Below are 15,740 nucleotides of genomic sequence, written 5' to 3'. Positions count from 1 at the left end.
AATCAGTTCACTCATGTCACCATCAACAATTACCCTTAAGAAGAAAACCTGAACTTAGAAGTGATGTGCAAAGATAAGATGGTGTCCACTCGATAAGATGGTATCCACTCAGCTCCATTAAACTTCTGTTAATGCTGTAATGTTTCTTCTTACCTTGTAGCTGTGACTGTGTTTTGGGTTGGAAAGGAATGTTTTGCACAGAGACGGTTTCCATTTGTGACCAAGAACATGACCCGCCACACCAATGCAGACCAGGTGCCACCTGTGTTCCCCTCACTATTGGCTACACTTGCCACTGCCCACTGGGAACCACTGGAATCCACTGCGAAGGAGGTATGGCAGCATCACTGCTTGTTGTTTAAATCTTCCTAATCTCCCTTTCTTAGGAAATGAAGGGCTTGACAAGGTATAGTAAATGTTCTAATCACTCCTGGTTTGGAGATGCAGCGTGTGTGTCTGGGGGCAAGGGGCGTCAGGTTTGGGGATTCCTTCAGTTCTTCCCCATTTGCCCAATTTCCTCCTGCCTTGACTTCAGTAGCCCCTTGTCCTGCAACTTTGCCCCAACTTCTCTTCAATAGCCACTTGCCCTGCAGCTTAGAAGAGCAACTCAGTATTTAACAGTGCTGGCTCAAAACTCCATCTTCAGAACCCCTTTTCCTTTCCAGAACTGGACTCAACAACCCAAACCACCCAAGAGCCTGGGCGGACAGAGTTCTAGGAAAACTGAGGAGGAGAGTGGCAGGCTGCTTCCCTGTCTGCGACTAAGTGGCAGCAGGGCCAGGTTGGCCTTTCTAAAATAGCAGGCATCCTCTCCCACTGTTTTTCAACAATTTGCTGGGGTTCAGCTAAGCCCTTTCCACAGATCATGACTGAAACTTTACAGATAGACCAAATAAATAGTTAAGTGCTTAGTACTTTATTCAAGCACTTAGGACAATGCTCTGCACACAGTAAGAGATCAATAAATGTGATTGATTGAATTAGGGGTGAGGAATCCCCAAGATGTTCACCAGAGAGTAAAAGGCAAAGTCATTCTGCATGCTTAACATTGCCTGTGGTCCCTATGTTCGCCTCATGTCTGTCCCTACTATCCAACAACCTTCTCCACTCCTCCTATTCCCTCTCCCTGCCTCTAAATTTCAATGGTATTCACTGAGTCACCTGTGACCTTTCCCTGCACCATATTTTGGCCCTCTCCAAGATCTCCCAGACTCTGTTCCATCTTTATGCCTTTGGATTTCTTTTCCTCCCCAAAATAGCTTTTTCATTCTCCCTGGTGCCCTCTGTTACCTGCTTGTGAATCTGAAAAAAAAAATAGGCTGTGCAGAGGTGGAAGAAAGGTGAGTAAGTATAAAGAAAGATATCACCAGCACTGACCAGACACAATCCACCTCTGGCCAAAAGAAATACCTGTGATCCTTTGCTCCTTTGAGTGCCTGGAATATGCATGAGTTGTGGGGAAGTGGACAAAAAAGAGGTTTCCTTGGGTCCGGTTTAGAAAGGTTATAAAGGAAATGTGAAGGATTGAAATGGTAATTTAAGAGAGAAACAAAATATGAAGTATTTCGAGTCTTATCAAGTTGGGTAGATTTTTTCTTTTTAAAGTGTACTTTCATAATTTAACAAGGAGCCTTTTGAATTGGCTGAAGTACAGGATGACAATTTCCTTCTGCTCTAGATTGGAAGGATTGGCACCAAATCATTTTGGCTGGGTATTCTCTGGGTGTGTGGCTCTGCCCTAGGCCTGAGTGGCAGGAGTTCTTCATCGTAACTAAATATCCTCCTTTTTGAGAGTTAAATTTGGCACCCTCTCTGGATTCATGATCCCAAGGGAAACAATAACTCCTTCACTCTTCATTCACCACCATGATTTAGGTAAAGTAAATCTAATTTAGCAATGATTTTTCTTCTCTTTGCCAATATCCAAAAGGTACACTGACTATACTTTTTAGTTGAATATAATAAAAATCCTAGGACAAGAAAATAAGCCATAGAAAATGACATTTTGGAATTTTTTTGTTCCCTAAAATTAAACTGCTGTGTTAGTCTGTAAGTCTTCTGCCCACCCTCTCATCTCATCTCTGCATGATGGATTCAAAGATATCTCAAAGCAGAGTCCTGGACTTCAGGGAACCCAGCAAAAATCACTGAAGCGTAATTGCTTCCCTCTCAAGATTGAATATCTCAATTCCCTTTCAACTTAGACTGTGAGCCTCATGTGGGATAGGAACTGTGAATCTACCTCAGTTCTTAGAACAGTGTTTGACACATAGCAAGCACTGTCGTCATCAACTGGATTGAAGTTATTTGATCAGAAGGGCAAGGAACTGAGTACTTGAATTGAAAAGCAGAAGTTAGAACAACCAGGACATAAGTATTGGAGATGCATGAATTCCACGAAGGAAAGAGAAAGACCAAAGGACAATTGGGATTTATGAGACTCTGTGGCTCAGTTGGAGAGAATGACACATAGTAAGACAAATCGGACATTTCTTAGTAAAGGAGCCTGACAAACACATGAATAAAGGCTAGTGGTGAGGGTTATGAGAGAAGAGAGGCAAGCTGAGTTCAAAGGAGTGACCAAGATTGACTTATTAGAATGGATGGAAACCATATAAGTTTCAATGCCAAAAGAGCTTGGTGAAACATCCTTAACTGCAGCTTGAGGCTGAGACTCATCCCTTGTTTTCTTCAGCACAAACAGGAAGAGGAAGACCACTATTTAGAGGGGTGTGTGAATGTACAGCTGGCCTTTGGAGTTTGAAGATGATACCTCTGGCTATTTATGGCTGCAAGTATAGGTGATGAATGATTGGCAGTGCCTTCCACATCAAGGGAACATAATGACTTTCCCTGCTGTGCTCTCCCATTTAAAAGGCTAAATGCTTGGTGCTCACTTTATCTCCTTGAATTCTACATCCAAGACAGAAGCAGCTTGACCTAGTGGAAAGATCACAGGACTGGGAGTCAGCAGATCTAGGTTCCAGTCCTGACTTTGCCTCTTGCCTGCAGCATGACCTTAGGCAAGTCACTTAACTTTTCTGTGCTCTACTTTCCTCATCTGTAAACTGGAGGTGAAATATCTGTTTACCCTCCCCCTTCAACTGTGAACCCCATATGAGACAGAGACTGGCTCTCAACTACTTGAATTGCATCTATCCCAGTGCCTAGCACACTGCTTGCCACATAGTATGTTTTTAAGAAATTCTCCAATTAAGACAGCCGTGCTCTATCTAACTGCTATTTGCCAGGCTGCATGTGAGACAATGGCAAAGAGAGCTGTCCATACAGCTATGTCACATTTCCTGAAGCTTCCTTTGTTGTTTTCTTAAATTGTTTCTCCTCCTTCCAATCCCCACCTCCACCCCAGCTCACTGTAGGACAGCTGTTTTCTAAGAGGGACATGATTCTCAACTGTGTAATGTAATAAGCATTGTTTCAATGGGGACAACATGACTGTGTTCTAGGAACTCATTGTTCGTAATACTGCTATGTCATTTGATGGTAAGTCTTGACTGTAGGATTGCTGATGGAAACATTCTAGAAATTGAATATAACTTCATCATGGTAGGTCCAGTTTCATGGTCCTACAGAAGGTTGTCCCTGAAACTATAAAATAGACCTTTAATTTGATCTGAAACATTATACCATTTTGGCCCTTGCTCTATCGTTCTACCAAAGAACATTTTGAACTTCATTCCATTTTTTACCTCTTTGTCTAACTCTGCATATTGGACAGGAGATTTCAGTAGCCTGCATTGAGCACTAGCTCACCAACAGAGACCCTTGGTCACGTGTAAGCCTTGACAAGTGTAGGGTATTACATAACCTCAGACATCTTCAGCCAAATTGTTGTTCCAGACCATTTTGTTGATTTAGCTAAATTGTTTGAGGTAATAGTAGTAGTAGTAATAAAAGTTATTAAGCGCTTTGTTCAGAGCACAGCACTAAGTACACATTGGGAGAGAATACACAGGTTGAAATTAGATATCTCACAATCTAAGAGGAATTTCAATCATGAGACTAGGAGAAGGCTTTCAGTATAAGATAGTTTAATTTTAGAAATTATAACATTTTGTAGAGCAACATTTATCCAATTATTTTAAAAGCTTCACATATTCTTGATTAAATAGTCAATTTTCTCTCCAAGAATAATTTGCAGGGCAGAAGGGAATTTGAGAAGCAGATTCAAGCATTTGAAGATCTGGAAAATGAGTTTGTAATCCATTTGCCTGACTTCTTGTAAAATTACTTCTATACTGTGGTCATCAGAATATAGGATCTCCTCTTTGACTGGTGTTGCTCTCAGTTGGATGAGTTGGAAAAGTTTCTGAATCATATTTTGATACCAACTCCAGTGACTTGAAAGATCAAAGATCTTGGGAATCAAGTGATCTGAATTCTAGTCACTTTAATCAATCTATAGTTTTTAAGTGATTACTCTCTGTGTAGCACTTTACTAAGTACTTAATCTCACTGTGCCTTATTTTCCTCATCTATAAAATGGGATAATAATTCCTACCTCCCAGAGATGTTGTGAGGTAAACTGAGATGATCTGAAGAAAATATTGAAACTATTTCACAGGACATTCCTTGGTGTTTATTGAGCATTGCTAGATAGAATATAAGACTACAGGGGACACTCCATGGTCATTATTTACTCCATTAGTGATGGTGAAAGAATAAGAAAGGTCTTTTCAGCTCAATATTTCTTAACATCACAAAGTAATCTTAGAATGTACAGGGAGAGACAATGAGGTAGAAAACCTGAGTAAGAGGGCTATTGTGTCCAGGTTTGCTGCCAACATACTATTAAGCTTCAGAGCAGAGCGAGGGTCTACTGTATAATTGTAGTGTCCAGTTGTCTTTTCAGCTGTGAGAGCTGACCCTTCCACCTGATGCCACAGCAGACTTCTAAAGGAGTTCCATCAGCAATATTTACATAGCCTACTTAAAAACAAACAGCAAGCCAAAATTACAAACTGTGAGTTCCTGGAAATCTAGACAACCAACTTGGAAGCTGTGATCATAGCATCACACTTTTTTGGGGTGAGGTGTGGGAGGATACCCAAACGGTAAGCTGAAATAAGAGGGATCATTATTCAGAAAGATAAGAAGAAACATTTTAGAGACACAGTGCACCACAGTTGATGGACAGTAACTATGGATCATTGGGAGATGACAGCCAAAGACAAGTGTATAGGAATTAGAAATAGGTGAACCCACTGAGCAAAAACTTTGAGAAGAGTGTAAGAGAAGCAGGGAGAAAGAAAATTGGTACTGGGCTTTCTGGGTAGCAAAGACAAGAGTGTAACCAGAGGCAATCTTTATGGTCATCTGTTGTGGAAGAGAATGTCATGTAACGGTGTTCTCAACCACAATTGAACACATTGTTTAAAATCTCACTGTTGATATTGTCATTTTAAACCCCAAAGGATGGCCATATTCACACACACCAGCGCAGTGTGAAATCTCATGGCTATATTAATGTGTCATTATATATTCAAAGACAGCTGGGCCATGCATATTTAATAGATAAATTGCAAGTTTCAAAGTACATTTAAGAATGTCCACATGTACACCAGAATGGAGAGCAGATCCACTATAAACTGAATTAATCCAAATAAGATCTTAGATGTAATAGAGAGTAATTAAATGATGAAATTTGCATTTGTGTGCAATAATAATAGCAATTTTAGTATTTAATAATAATAATAATGTTGGTATTTGTTAAGTGCTTACTATGTGCAGAGCACTGTTCTAAGCACTGGGGTAGATATAGGGTAATCAGGTTGTCCCATGTGAGGCTCACAGTCTTAATCCCCATTTTACAGATGAGGTAACTGAGGCACAGAGAAGTTAAGTGACTTGTCCACAGTCACACAGCTGACAAGTGGCAGAGCTGGGATTCGAACCCATGATCTCTGACTCCCAAGCCCGGGCTCTTTCCACTGAGCCATGCTGCTTTGTTAAGAGCTTACTATGTGTCAGGCACTGTACTAACCACTGGAGTGAATACAAGGAAATTGGATTAGACATAGTCCCTGTCCCACATGGGGCTCACAGTCTTAACCTTCATTTTGCAGATGAGGTAACTGAGGCACAGAGAAGTGATTTGCCCATAATCACACAGAAGACAAAAGACTGAGTCGGTATTAGAATCCAGGTCATTCATTCATTCAATTAATCATATTGAGGGTTTACTAAATGCAGAGCACTGTACTAAGAGCTTGGGAGAGAATAATACAACAATAAACAGCCACATTCCCTGCCCACAAGGAACTTATGGTCTAGAGGAGGGGAGACCGACATCAATAAAAATAAATAAAATTACAGATATGGTCTTAAGCGTTGTGGGCCTGGGAGAGGGGAAAAGTAAAGGGAGCCAGAGAGGGTGATTCAGAAGGGAGCGGGAGATGAGGAAAAGTCTTAGTCTGGGAAGGCCTCTTGGAGGAGATGTGACTTCAGTGAGGCTTGCAGGCCTAAATTCTATCCACTAGGCCATGCTCCTTCTCATATGTATAAGCAAAACTAAAATAAAGTTGAATGAAAAGTTGGTCAATCCAAGGAACTCAAAAACAAAATTTTAAAGTGTTATAAGGAAAGTCCTAAAAATGTTGTTTAGTATGGATCAAGACAAAACCTAGATATATGTGTGTGTATGTGTATATACATATATATATATATATATATATATATACACATATGTTTTAGTAGTAAAATGTATTAAAAATTTGTTCAAAAGGTGAGGATAAAAAGAATTATGTTTTTTTAAAACAATTTTTAAAAAAACAAACCTAATTACCATCTAATGAAAATCCAATTGGGATTTATTTTTTTTTCTTACTGTGCCTGCTGCAATTCGACCACTTTTCTGATTCCTCTTGGTGTGGTGAATGAACAGTCAGCAGATACTCAGATCCACTGGCTTTAAGGGTCCCAATCAGCCGTCCCATGGAAGATCTCCAAGTTATTTCTGGGTGCAGTAGCTCACAGCCTCCAGGCTTTGTGATTGCAAGCCCAATCTTGTTCCACGCTGTACCCCCACCAGAAGGTGGCACAAATGGAAAGCACTGCCATGGAATATTGTCTTTGAGGATTTGGTAGACAGATTTCCATCTAATGGAAAGATAGAGCTTTCTCTAAAATGCATCAAATTTGCGAGAAGTTTCATGAGCTCTAATCCAAAATAATGAATAATCTATCCAGGCCACTACAGCACCATTCCAACTAAATCAGTTTCAAAAATATTGTTCAATTCCTAGTCCACAAACTGAAGGGGAGAGGAGCTTTTAATGATCATTTTAAATACATTTCTATTTGTGAGCTCCATTTGAGCTAGAGTTTTTTGTCTGTCCGACATAATTATCTTGTATCTATCCCAGCCCTTATTACTGTGCTTAACACATAGCAAGTGCTTAAAAATACCACAGCTATTATTATTGCTTTACATATCCAAATTCCCACTACCACTTCAGCTTCCCTAAAGGATAAAGGTAGTAATTAGGATCACTATTCATTCAGTTTTCAGCACCCAGGCAAGGTAGTTGCTTAATTGGCCTGTTCTGTCTGATACCAGAACTGCACCTTAATGTTCACTATGTTTATTTTAAATCAATTATCTATAATTGATCATTATAATAATTATGAATATAATTAATTATAATAATCTGTAGTATTTATTTGGCACCTATTGTCTGCAGAGCATTGAACTAGGCACTTGGAAGAATATAATAGAGTTAGAAGATACAATTCCTGCCCTCTTTTAGCTTACATTCTGGCAGGGGGAGAGAGAGACACAAATAATTTACAGAGGAGGAGGAAAAGGAGAACAGAAAGATGGATTAACAGATGAGTAAGTGCTCAAATAGCTATGAGAGTCAATGTGCATGGGAGGGCTGAGTGCATAGTTAGCACACAAATTCTGAGGGGGTAGTTGCGGGGATGCGATCTGGTGAGAAGCAAAATTAACTGGAGAGGGTTTCTTAGAGGAGATGTAAATACAAAAGAATTTTGAAGATAGGGAAAGCTGTGGTTTAGCAGATTTGTCTCAGTTCCTGCCACCAATTTCCATGACTTGAACCCAGTGTCTGCATTTATAGGGAATTCAGAGGGGAAGATTATAATAACAACTCTGTTAAGTGTTTAGTATGTGCCAAGCACTGTACTGCAAGATCATCAAGTTGGACACAGTACCTGATCCAAATGAGTCTCTAAGTAGGAGGGAGAATGGGTATTGAATCCCCATTTTACACATGAGGAAACTGAGGCACATAGATGTTAAATGACTTGTCTCAGGTCACACAGCAGGTCCTGTGATTCCCAAACCTGTTCTCTTTCTACTAGTTCTAATGGAAAGGCTTTGCAGCAAAGGAGGGGTTCGGGGACCCCTCTAGATCCTGATGTTTTCTGCAAAGAAATGTTTCATGTGTCCTAAGGCCACCATTAAGCTCTGTTATGTAACCTACATCACACCCATAAAGTAATAACATATATTACTCCCCGGTCAGCAAGGGGGTGTCATTCCTGAGTGCCATCTAATGTGTCATAAGGAACAACCCTACTAAGTGCAGTAATTAAAAATTTAATAGATAGTCCCCCCTGTTTTTTTTTAATTGATGTCCTTATCCTCTCCAAATTCATGCATTCATATATTCAGTCTTGCTATTTAAAAATGATTTTCAAAATGATATACTGTCTTCACAATTAGCACCCACTGCACAGAACTGATATTCAAAAAGTTAGAGTTCCAGTAAAGCTATACGTTTTCTAAAATGAATCTGATATTTACATTATGTATTTGAGATCCTTGCTTTTCTGTTACCCTCCTTCACTTATAATTCCCCAGGGATTATTTCTTTTCATTCATTCTCATTCTCTGAGGTGGAGAAATCTCTAATGATTGTGCTGGGAAAGAAACGTTGAACTTTCCTCAATTATTCAGATGGGCACCCGATGCCAGATCCCAGCAGCTCTTTTTCACATTGAATTCTAGCTAATTGGAAAGATCTGAACTTTTCAAAGCCTCTTGGCAGACACCTTGGGTTTTGGCCCTGGTCCTTTGGTAACAGTAAAGTGATGTATCGAAACACTCATTTCAGTAGATGGTGCTGTTGGAGAATTGTTTCTTGGGCATTTTAAAGTCAAATTTGGCCTTTTCATGAGCCTGCTAAACACTTAAAGAAAAATAATGTGTAAACGCCAATCATATTGATTCACCTGTTTTTAATCCCCAATGGCTTACTTATGATGAGTCTGGAGCAAGTATGCAGACTTCATCTTCCAGGAGCATATCAACAGGCAGGAGAGAAGCGCCATATTTTCCATAAGAGCACAATGCTAAGTAGGCAGCAGGGAAATTCCAGCTGGCACATTCCCTTACCCTTTAAACTTTCCTGTGGGCCAACTAAAGCAAAGTTTTAAACTTTGCCAAAGTGTGAGGCTGCATTTCCAATGCGGAGTCCCCAGCAAAACCCATCAGTTTCAGCCTGTACTAGATCTTCTCCCAGTTGAGCAGGAAAAAGCCATGATAATCAGAGATTACTAGAAAACCAGGGCCATTGTACACTTCTTTATTAAATCATGCATATCAGATTTTTACTGAGATTTCAGGATGGAAAATTTTGAACAATAAATTGGTATTTGTGAAGGTGACTAGGGCAGCTTTTAGGCCACCCACTTTCAGTATCCAAGAAATTGGCCACTTTGCTCAGATAGAGTCTTGGAAATATTACTCTTGGATGTCATTAGCAGTGCTGAACAAGTGAAAGCATTGCCTAACCCTGATCTAATGGCCAAGATGAAAAAACACATAAAGGTGACCTAGATTTCTCCCATGTCCACTTCTTTGAGTCCTTAGGTGGCTCCCCAGTTTTTTGTTTTGTTTTTAATGGTATTTGTGGCAGACACTGTACTAAGCACTGGGATAAGTTACAAGAAAGTCAGGCTGGGCATAGTCCCTGTCCCACATAGGTTTCACAATCTTAATCCCCATTTTACAGATCAGGTAACTGAAGCCCACAGATATGAAGTGACTTGGGCCAGGGCTACATAGCAGACAAGTTCTAATCCCAACTCTGCCAACTGCTTGCAGTGTGACCTTGGACAAGTCATTGAGTTTTTCTGTACCTCAGTTTCTTCAACTATAAAACTAGGATTAAATACCTGCTGTCCTTTCTACTTAGACTGGGAGCCCCTTGCAGGACAGGAACTGGGTCTGACCTAATTAACCTACACCTATCCCAGCACTCAGAAAGCTCCGAGGCCCGGACTCTATCCTCTAGGCCACACTGCTTCTAAAATTTTGCTCTTTGTGTATGTGAAAGCTTCCCAAAGACTTGGAATGAATGGATGAGGCAGTCACATTTTTTGAAGGCTAAGGTTAGAGTTCTCCTTTTGGCCAAGGTGATGAGAAAACCATCCAGCCATGGAAGCATTGGATGAAAAGCCCAGGGTGCTCTTGCTTCTCTCCTTCCATCTCTTTTGTGGGAGCAGCAGTCACTGCCGCATCTGGCTCCATCATCACTGCTATTGAATGGGATCCCTGGCCAGAAGCCCACCCCTCTGGCCCCCATGAAGAGTCCCTCGAGTAGTCTCAGAATGGGCCAGTTTAGTCAAAGCAGTGGTTGCAGCTAATTCTGTTGCCACAGAAGAAAAAAATGCTGAGGAAGCTCTCTACTCCTTCAGTATGGCTCATAGAGAACCAGTGTGGCTTAGTGGAAAGAGCACGGGAGTGAAAATCAGAGGTTTGGGGTTCTAGTCCTGGCTCTGCCACTTGTCTGCTGTGTGACCTTGGGAAAGTCAAAATACAGTTATTTGGGAGTTATTTGAGGCACTTCTCTGTGCCTCAGTTACTTCATCTGTAAAATGGGGATTGAGACCGTGAGGTCCACATGGGACAGAGACTGTGTCCAACCCGATTTGCTTGTATCCACCCCAAATCTTAGTAACGTTCCTAGCACATAGTAAGTGCGTAACAATACAACAATTACTATTATTATATCTATCAGACTACTCTCTGCATGTTCAAAGCCTTATTAAAATCATATCTTCTCCCAGATTTCTTTCATTCATTCATTCAATCATATTTATTGAGCACTTACTGTGTGCAAAGCACTGTACTAAGTGCTTGGGAGAGTACACTATAACATCAGACACATTCCCTGCCCACAATGAGCTCCCAGTCTAGATGGGGAGACAGATGTTAATATAAATAAATAGGTAAATAAACAATTAACTGCAGATATATGCATATGTGCTGTGGGGAAGGGAGGGAGGGTGAATGAAGGAACAAGTATGAGCAGTGCAGAAGAGAGTGAGAAAAGAAGAGAGGAGGGCTTAGTCAGGGAAAGTTTCTTGGAGGAGATGTGCCTTCAATAAGGCTTTGAAGTAGGGGAGAGCAATTATCTGTCTGATGTGAGGAGGGAGGGCAATCCAGGCCAGAGGTAAGATTTGTGGCGAAGTAGACATGATTGAGGTACAGTGAGATTGTTAGCACCAGAAGAACAAAGTGTGTGGGCTGGGTTGTAGTAGAAGATCAGTGAGGTGAGGTAGGAAGTTGCAAGGTGATTAAGTGCTTTAAAGTCAATGCTTCCCAACAAAATCCTCATTTTCCTTATTCCCTTTTCTGGCTGCATCACCCTTACACTTAGATTTGTACCTTTTATTGACCCCACCTTCATCACTTATGTAAATATCTATAACTTGTTTTAATGTTTGTCTCCCCCTGAGAGTGCAAGCTCTTTGTGGACATGAAATGTATCTACCAATTCTCTTATATTGTAAACTCCTAAGAGCTTAGTACATGGTTCTGCACACAGTAAGCACTGATAGATTGATCTTGTAAAATAAAATCAGTCAATCAATCCATGGTGTTTATTGAGAGGCTACTGTGCTCAGAGTACTGTTCTAAGATCTTGGGAGAATGCAGTAGAGTTGGTAGACATTATCCCTATCCTCAAAGTGCATATGATCTGGTAGAATTTACATAAAATACATAATTGATTCCATCAAAAGATGCACTCCCATAAAACACTCATTGTTCTGAGTTCCTTATCTCTTTGAGTGCTACACATAACTGGGATGTCATCTCCAGCTAGCATATTTCAATGATTAGAATATACAACTACTTGTTTGGTACTTATAATTATGTCTCTACTGCAGTACACTGTGACCTTGTCCAATGTAATAATAATTAATTACTGTATTTGTTAAGTGCCTATTATGTGTCAAGTACTGTACTAATTGTTGGGGTAGGTACAGGGTAATCAGGTAGAACAAAGGCCTTTCCCCACATGGGGTCACAGTTTAAGTAGAGGAAGAACAGGTATTGAATCCCCATTTTTAGAGTTGAGGAAACTGAGGCAAAGAGAAGCTAAGTGACTTTCCCTAGGGCAATCAGAAAGCAAATGGAAGATCTGGGATTAGAACCCAGATCCTCTGACTCCCAGGCCTGGACTTTTTCCACTAAGCCTTGCTGTTTCTCATGGAGCTACATTCTCTCAGGAGATCTGGAAATACCGCATAGCTTAAAATTGCATTAAGATAGTAAGAAGGCTAGGAAGATTCTCTGTTGACAAAACACAGAAACTCTCTGGGCATGCCACTCCCCTCCTCAAAAACCTCCATTGGTTGTCTATCAACCTCCACACGAAACAAAAACTCACTCTTGGCTTCCGAGCTTTCCATCACCTTGGCCCCTCCTACCTCACCTGCCTTCTCTCTTTCTACTGCCCACCCCGTACAGTCTGCTCCTCTGCCGCTCACCCTCACGCCTGTCCCACCGTCGACCTCCGGCCAACGTCCTACCGCTGTCCTGGAATGCCCTCCCTCCTCATGTCCGCTAAACTAACTCTCTTCCCCTCTTCAAAGCCCTACTGAGAGCTCACCTCCTCCAAGAGGCCTTCCCATACTGAGCCCCCCTTTCTCTCTGCTGCCCCTCCACCCTCTGCTCCTCCCCCTTCCCCCTTCACCCCCCCTCAGCTGAGCCCCCTTTCCCTCTGCTTCCCCTCCCCTCCTCCCACCCTCTGCTCCTCCCACTTCCCCCTTCCCCTCCCCTCAGCACTGTGCTCATTTGTATATATTATTACCCTATTTATTTTGAATCCCCTTGATTCTATTTATCTTGATAATGTTGTCTTGTTTTTGTTTTGTTCTGTTTTGTTCTGCTGTATGTCTCCCCCGATTAGACTGTGAGCCTGTCATTGGGCAGGGATTGTTTCTATTTGTTGCCGTATTGTACATTCCAAGCGCTTAGTACAGTGCTCTGCACATAGTAAGTGCTCAATAAATACTATTGAATGAAGGAATGAACATTATATATAGTTTCTTGGTTATGTTTTCCGTATTATCCCCTCTAAAGGCAGTAATCAAAGTTTCAGCTTGCTAGTAATAAAGATGACCCTCATTTTTAGAAAATGTATTTTAATATACCAGAACACGATGTGGCCATCTAGTCACCAAGTATGTGTATTCCTCTCTTTGTATTACTCATCTTCCAATGCATGCGTAAATGCTTTATTCAGTTGGAACAAACCCACACTTCTGTGTGGGCAATGTGCCCTTCCTGATTAATGTGCCTGCTAATTCAGGCTATATATGAGTTTTCCAAACCTTTAGTCCTTCCAAAGCCATACTTGGCTAGCAGCCCACATTTACCAGTGTCACTCCAACACTGAGCGTCAGTTCCATGGGGACTATGTGGGGGCCCAACTTGGGCCGACTGCTCTCATTGGCCATTTTCTTGGAATGGGAAGCAGCGTGGCTTAGTGGAAAGAGCCCAGGCTTGGGAGTCAGAAGTCATAGGTTCTATGACTCTGCCATTTGCAGGCTGTGTGACTTTGGGCAAGTCACTTAACTTCTCTGTGCCTCAGTTACCTCATCTGTAAAATGGGGATTAAAACTGTGAGCCCCACATGGGACAACCTGATTACCTTGTATATCCCCAGCGCTTAGAACAGTGCTTTGCACATAGTAAGTGCTTAACAAATACCACTATTATTATTATTATTATTATTATTATTATTAACAGTGCTTGGCACATAGTAAGTGCTTAACAAATACTATCATTATCATCATCTGTAAAATTGAGGATTAAGACTGTAAGCCCCACGTGGGACAACCTGATTGATTACCTTGTATCTACCCATTGCTTAGAAGTGTGCTTTGCACATAGTAAGTGCTTAACAAATACCATCATCATTATTATTATTATTATCTTCCTTTAGACACCCTGTAGAGTCAGAGGGGTCACCTGTCCTCCCCTCTGGCAGGGAGCCAGTCTTTATATTTACGACAAGGACTGCATGCATGGGTTTAAAGTTTTGCCTGTCTCCAGTCATGCAGAAGAGACTGAAACCCAGAAGAGAAACTGAGTCTCAGTAGCTTAGTGGAGGTTTTGGGCAGATCTGGTGCCAGACTTTTGGGCACACCCAGACTCAGTCTGGGTCCCAAGATTTTAGACTGTGTAGGGTCAGCCAAAATCACTTTCCCAAATCTGGTTTAATAATGATGTTGGTATTTGTTAAGCGCTTACTATGTGCAGAGCACTGTTCTAAGCGCTGGGGTAGACACAGGGTAATCAGGTTGTCCCACGTGAGACTCACAGTTTTAATCCCCATTTTACAGATGAGGTCACTGAGGCACGGAGAAGTGAAGTGACTTGCCCACAGTCACACAGCTAAGTGGCAGAGCCAGGATTCGAACCCATGACCTCTGGCTCCCAAGCCCGGGCTCTTTCCACTGAGCCATGCTGCTTCTCATGTAGCCATGATACCACTTTCCCACTGCCAAGATGGTCAGCGCTTCTTGGCTCTACTGGAAGTGTCTTGTCTCTGACCCATAGCAACACCCATAGGCGCATCTCTCCGCCCTCAACTCTCTCCCATCCCACTGCTCCCCAGCACAGGGGAGTTTTGACTTGTAGCAGATTGCCTTCCACTCACTAGCCACTGCTCAAGCTAAGAATGGAATAAGTATGCCTCTTCTTTACTCTCCTTCCTGTAGTCAAGACTGGTAGAGAAATGGAAACTCACCAGGTGCGACCCTGAGAGGGAAATTGGAGGTGTAAGTGACAGTAATGGTCCCACTGCTGCTGCTGCAGGCAGGAGGGAGAACAGAGGCACCAGAGGGGAATCAGGTTTATGAGTGTGTGAAAAGGTGGGAAGGGATGGGAGCAAGGGGTCTTAAGCAACAGAGGCAAAATCCACTTCTTGTTTCTGGCCAGCAAAATAGTGAGCTCCATGCTCCTGGGTTCCTCAGATAAGCCATTAATTATTATTTAATTCATCCTACTCTCTGTCCAAATTTTGTCTCTCATGACTCCTCTCTCACCCAATGGGTCTCTAAGCCCACACCCATCCCAATCCCCCACTTAGCAAAGCAGCCTGCCATAGTGGATAGACTACGGAATCAGAAGGTCATGGGTTCTAATCCAGGGTCCACCACTTATCTGCTGTGTGACCTTGAGCAAGTCACTTTGCTTATCTGTGCCTCAGTTACCTCATCTATAAAATAGGGATTGAGACAGTGAGCCCCACCTGGGCAGGGACTGTGTCCAATCCAATTTGCTTCTATCCACCCCACACTTAGTACAGTGCCTTGGCACATAATAAGTTCTTGACAAATGCCATTAATATTATTATTATTATTCTCTGTCCCTGCTGGCCTCATACTCCCAAACACTGAACAGGGCCTGCCCTCCTTTGTGAGTGCCCTTCTCTTCCTGGTGTCTGTCCCATCTC

The 15,740-nt window shown here is 41.8% G+C and overlaps 1 protein-coding gene across 1 annotated transcript in view; it reads left to right on the top strand.

Annotated features, from left to right (window-relative positions):
* LOC114811108 (protein eyes shut homolog) overlaps positions 1–15,740 on the top strand; it is a 121,358-nt gene that overhangs the window by 93,753 nt on the left and 11,865 nt on the right. The window contains exon 6 of the mRNA XM_039912306.1: positions 161–333. Coding sequence (XP_039768240.1) covers positions 161–333 — 173 coding nt within the window. The remainder of the gene's footprint in view (positions 1–160; positions 334–15,740) is intronic.

This window comes from Ornithorhynchus anatinus, chromosome 1 (genome assembly GCF_004115215.2).
Source record: "Ornithorhynchus anatinus isolate Pmale09 chromosome 1, mOrnAna1.pri.v4, whole genome shotgun sequence".
NCBI classification, from domain to species: Eukaryota; Metazoa; Chordata; class Mammalia; order Monotremata; family Ornithorhynchidae; genus Ornithorhynchus; species Ornithorhynchus anatinus.
This window is presented reverse-complemented; position numbering and strand designations above follow the sequence as displayed.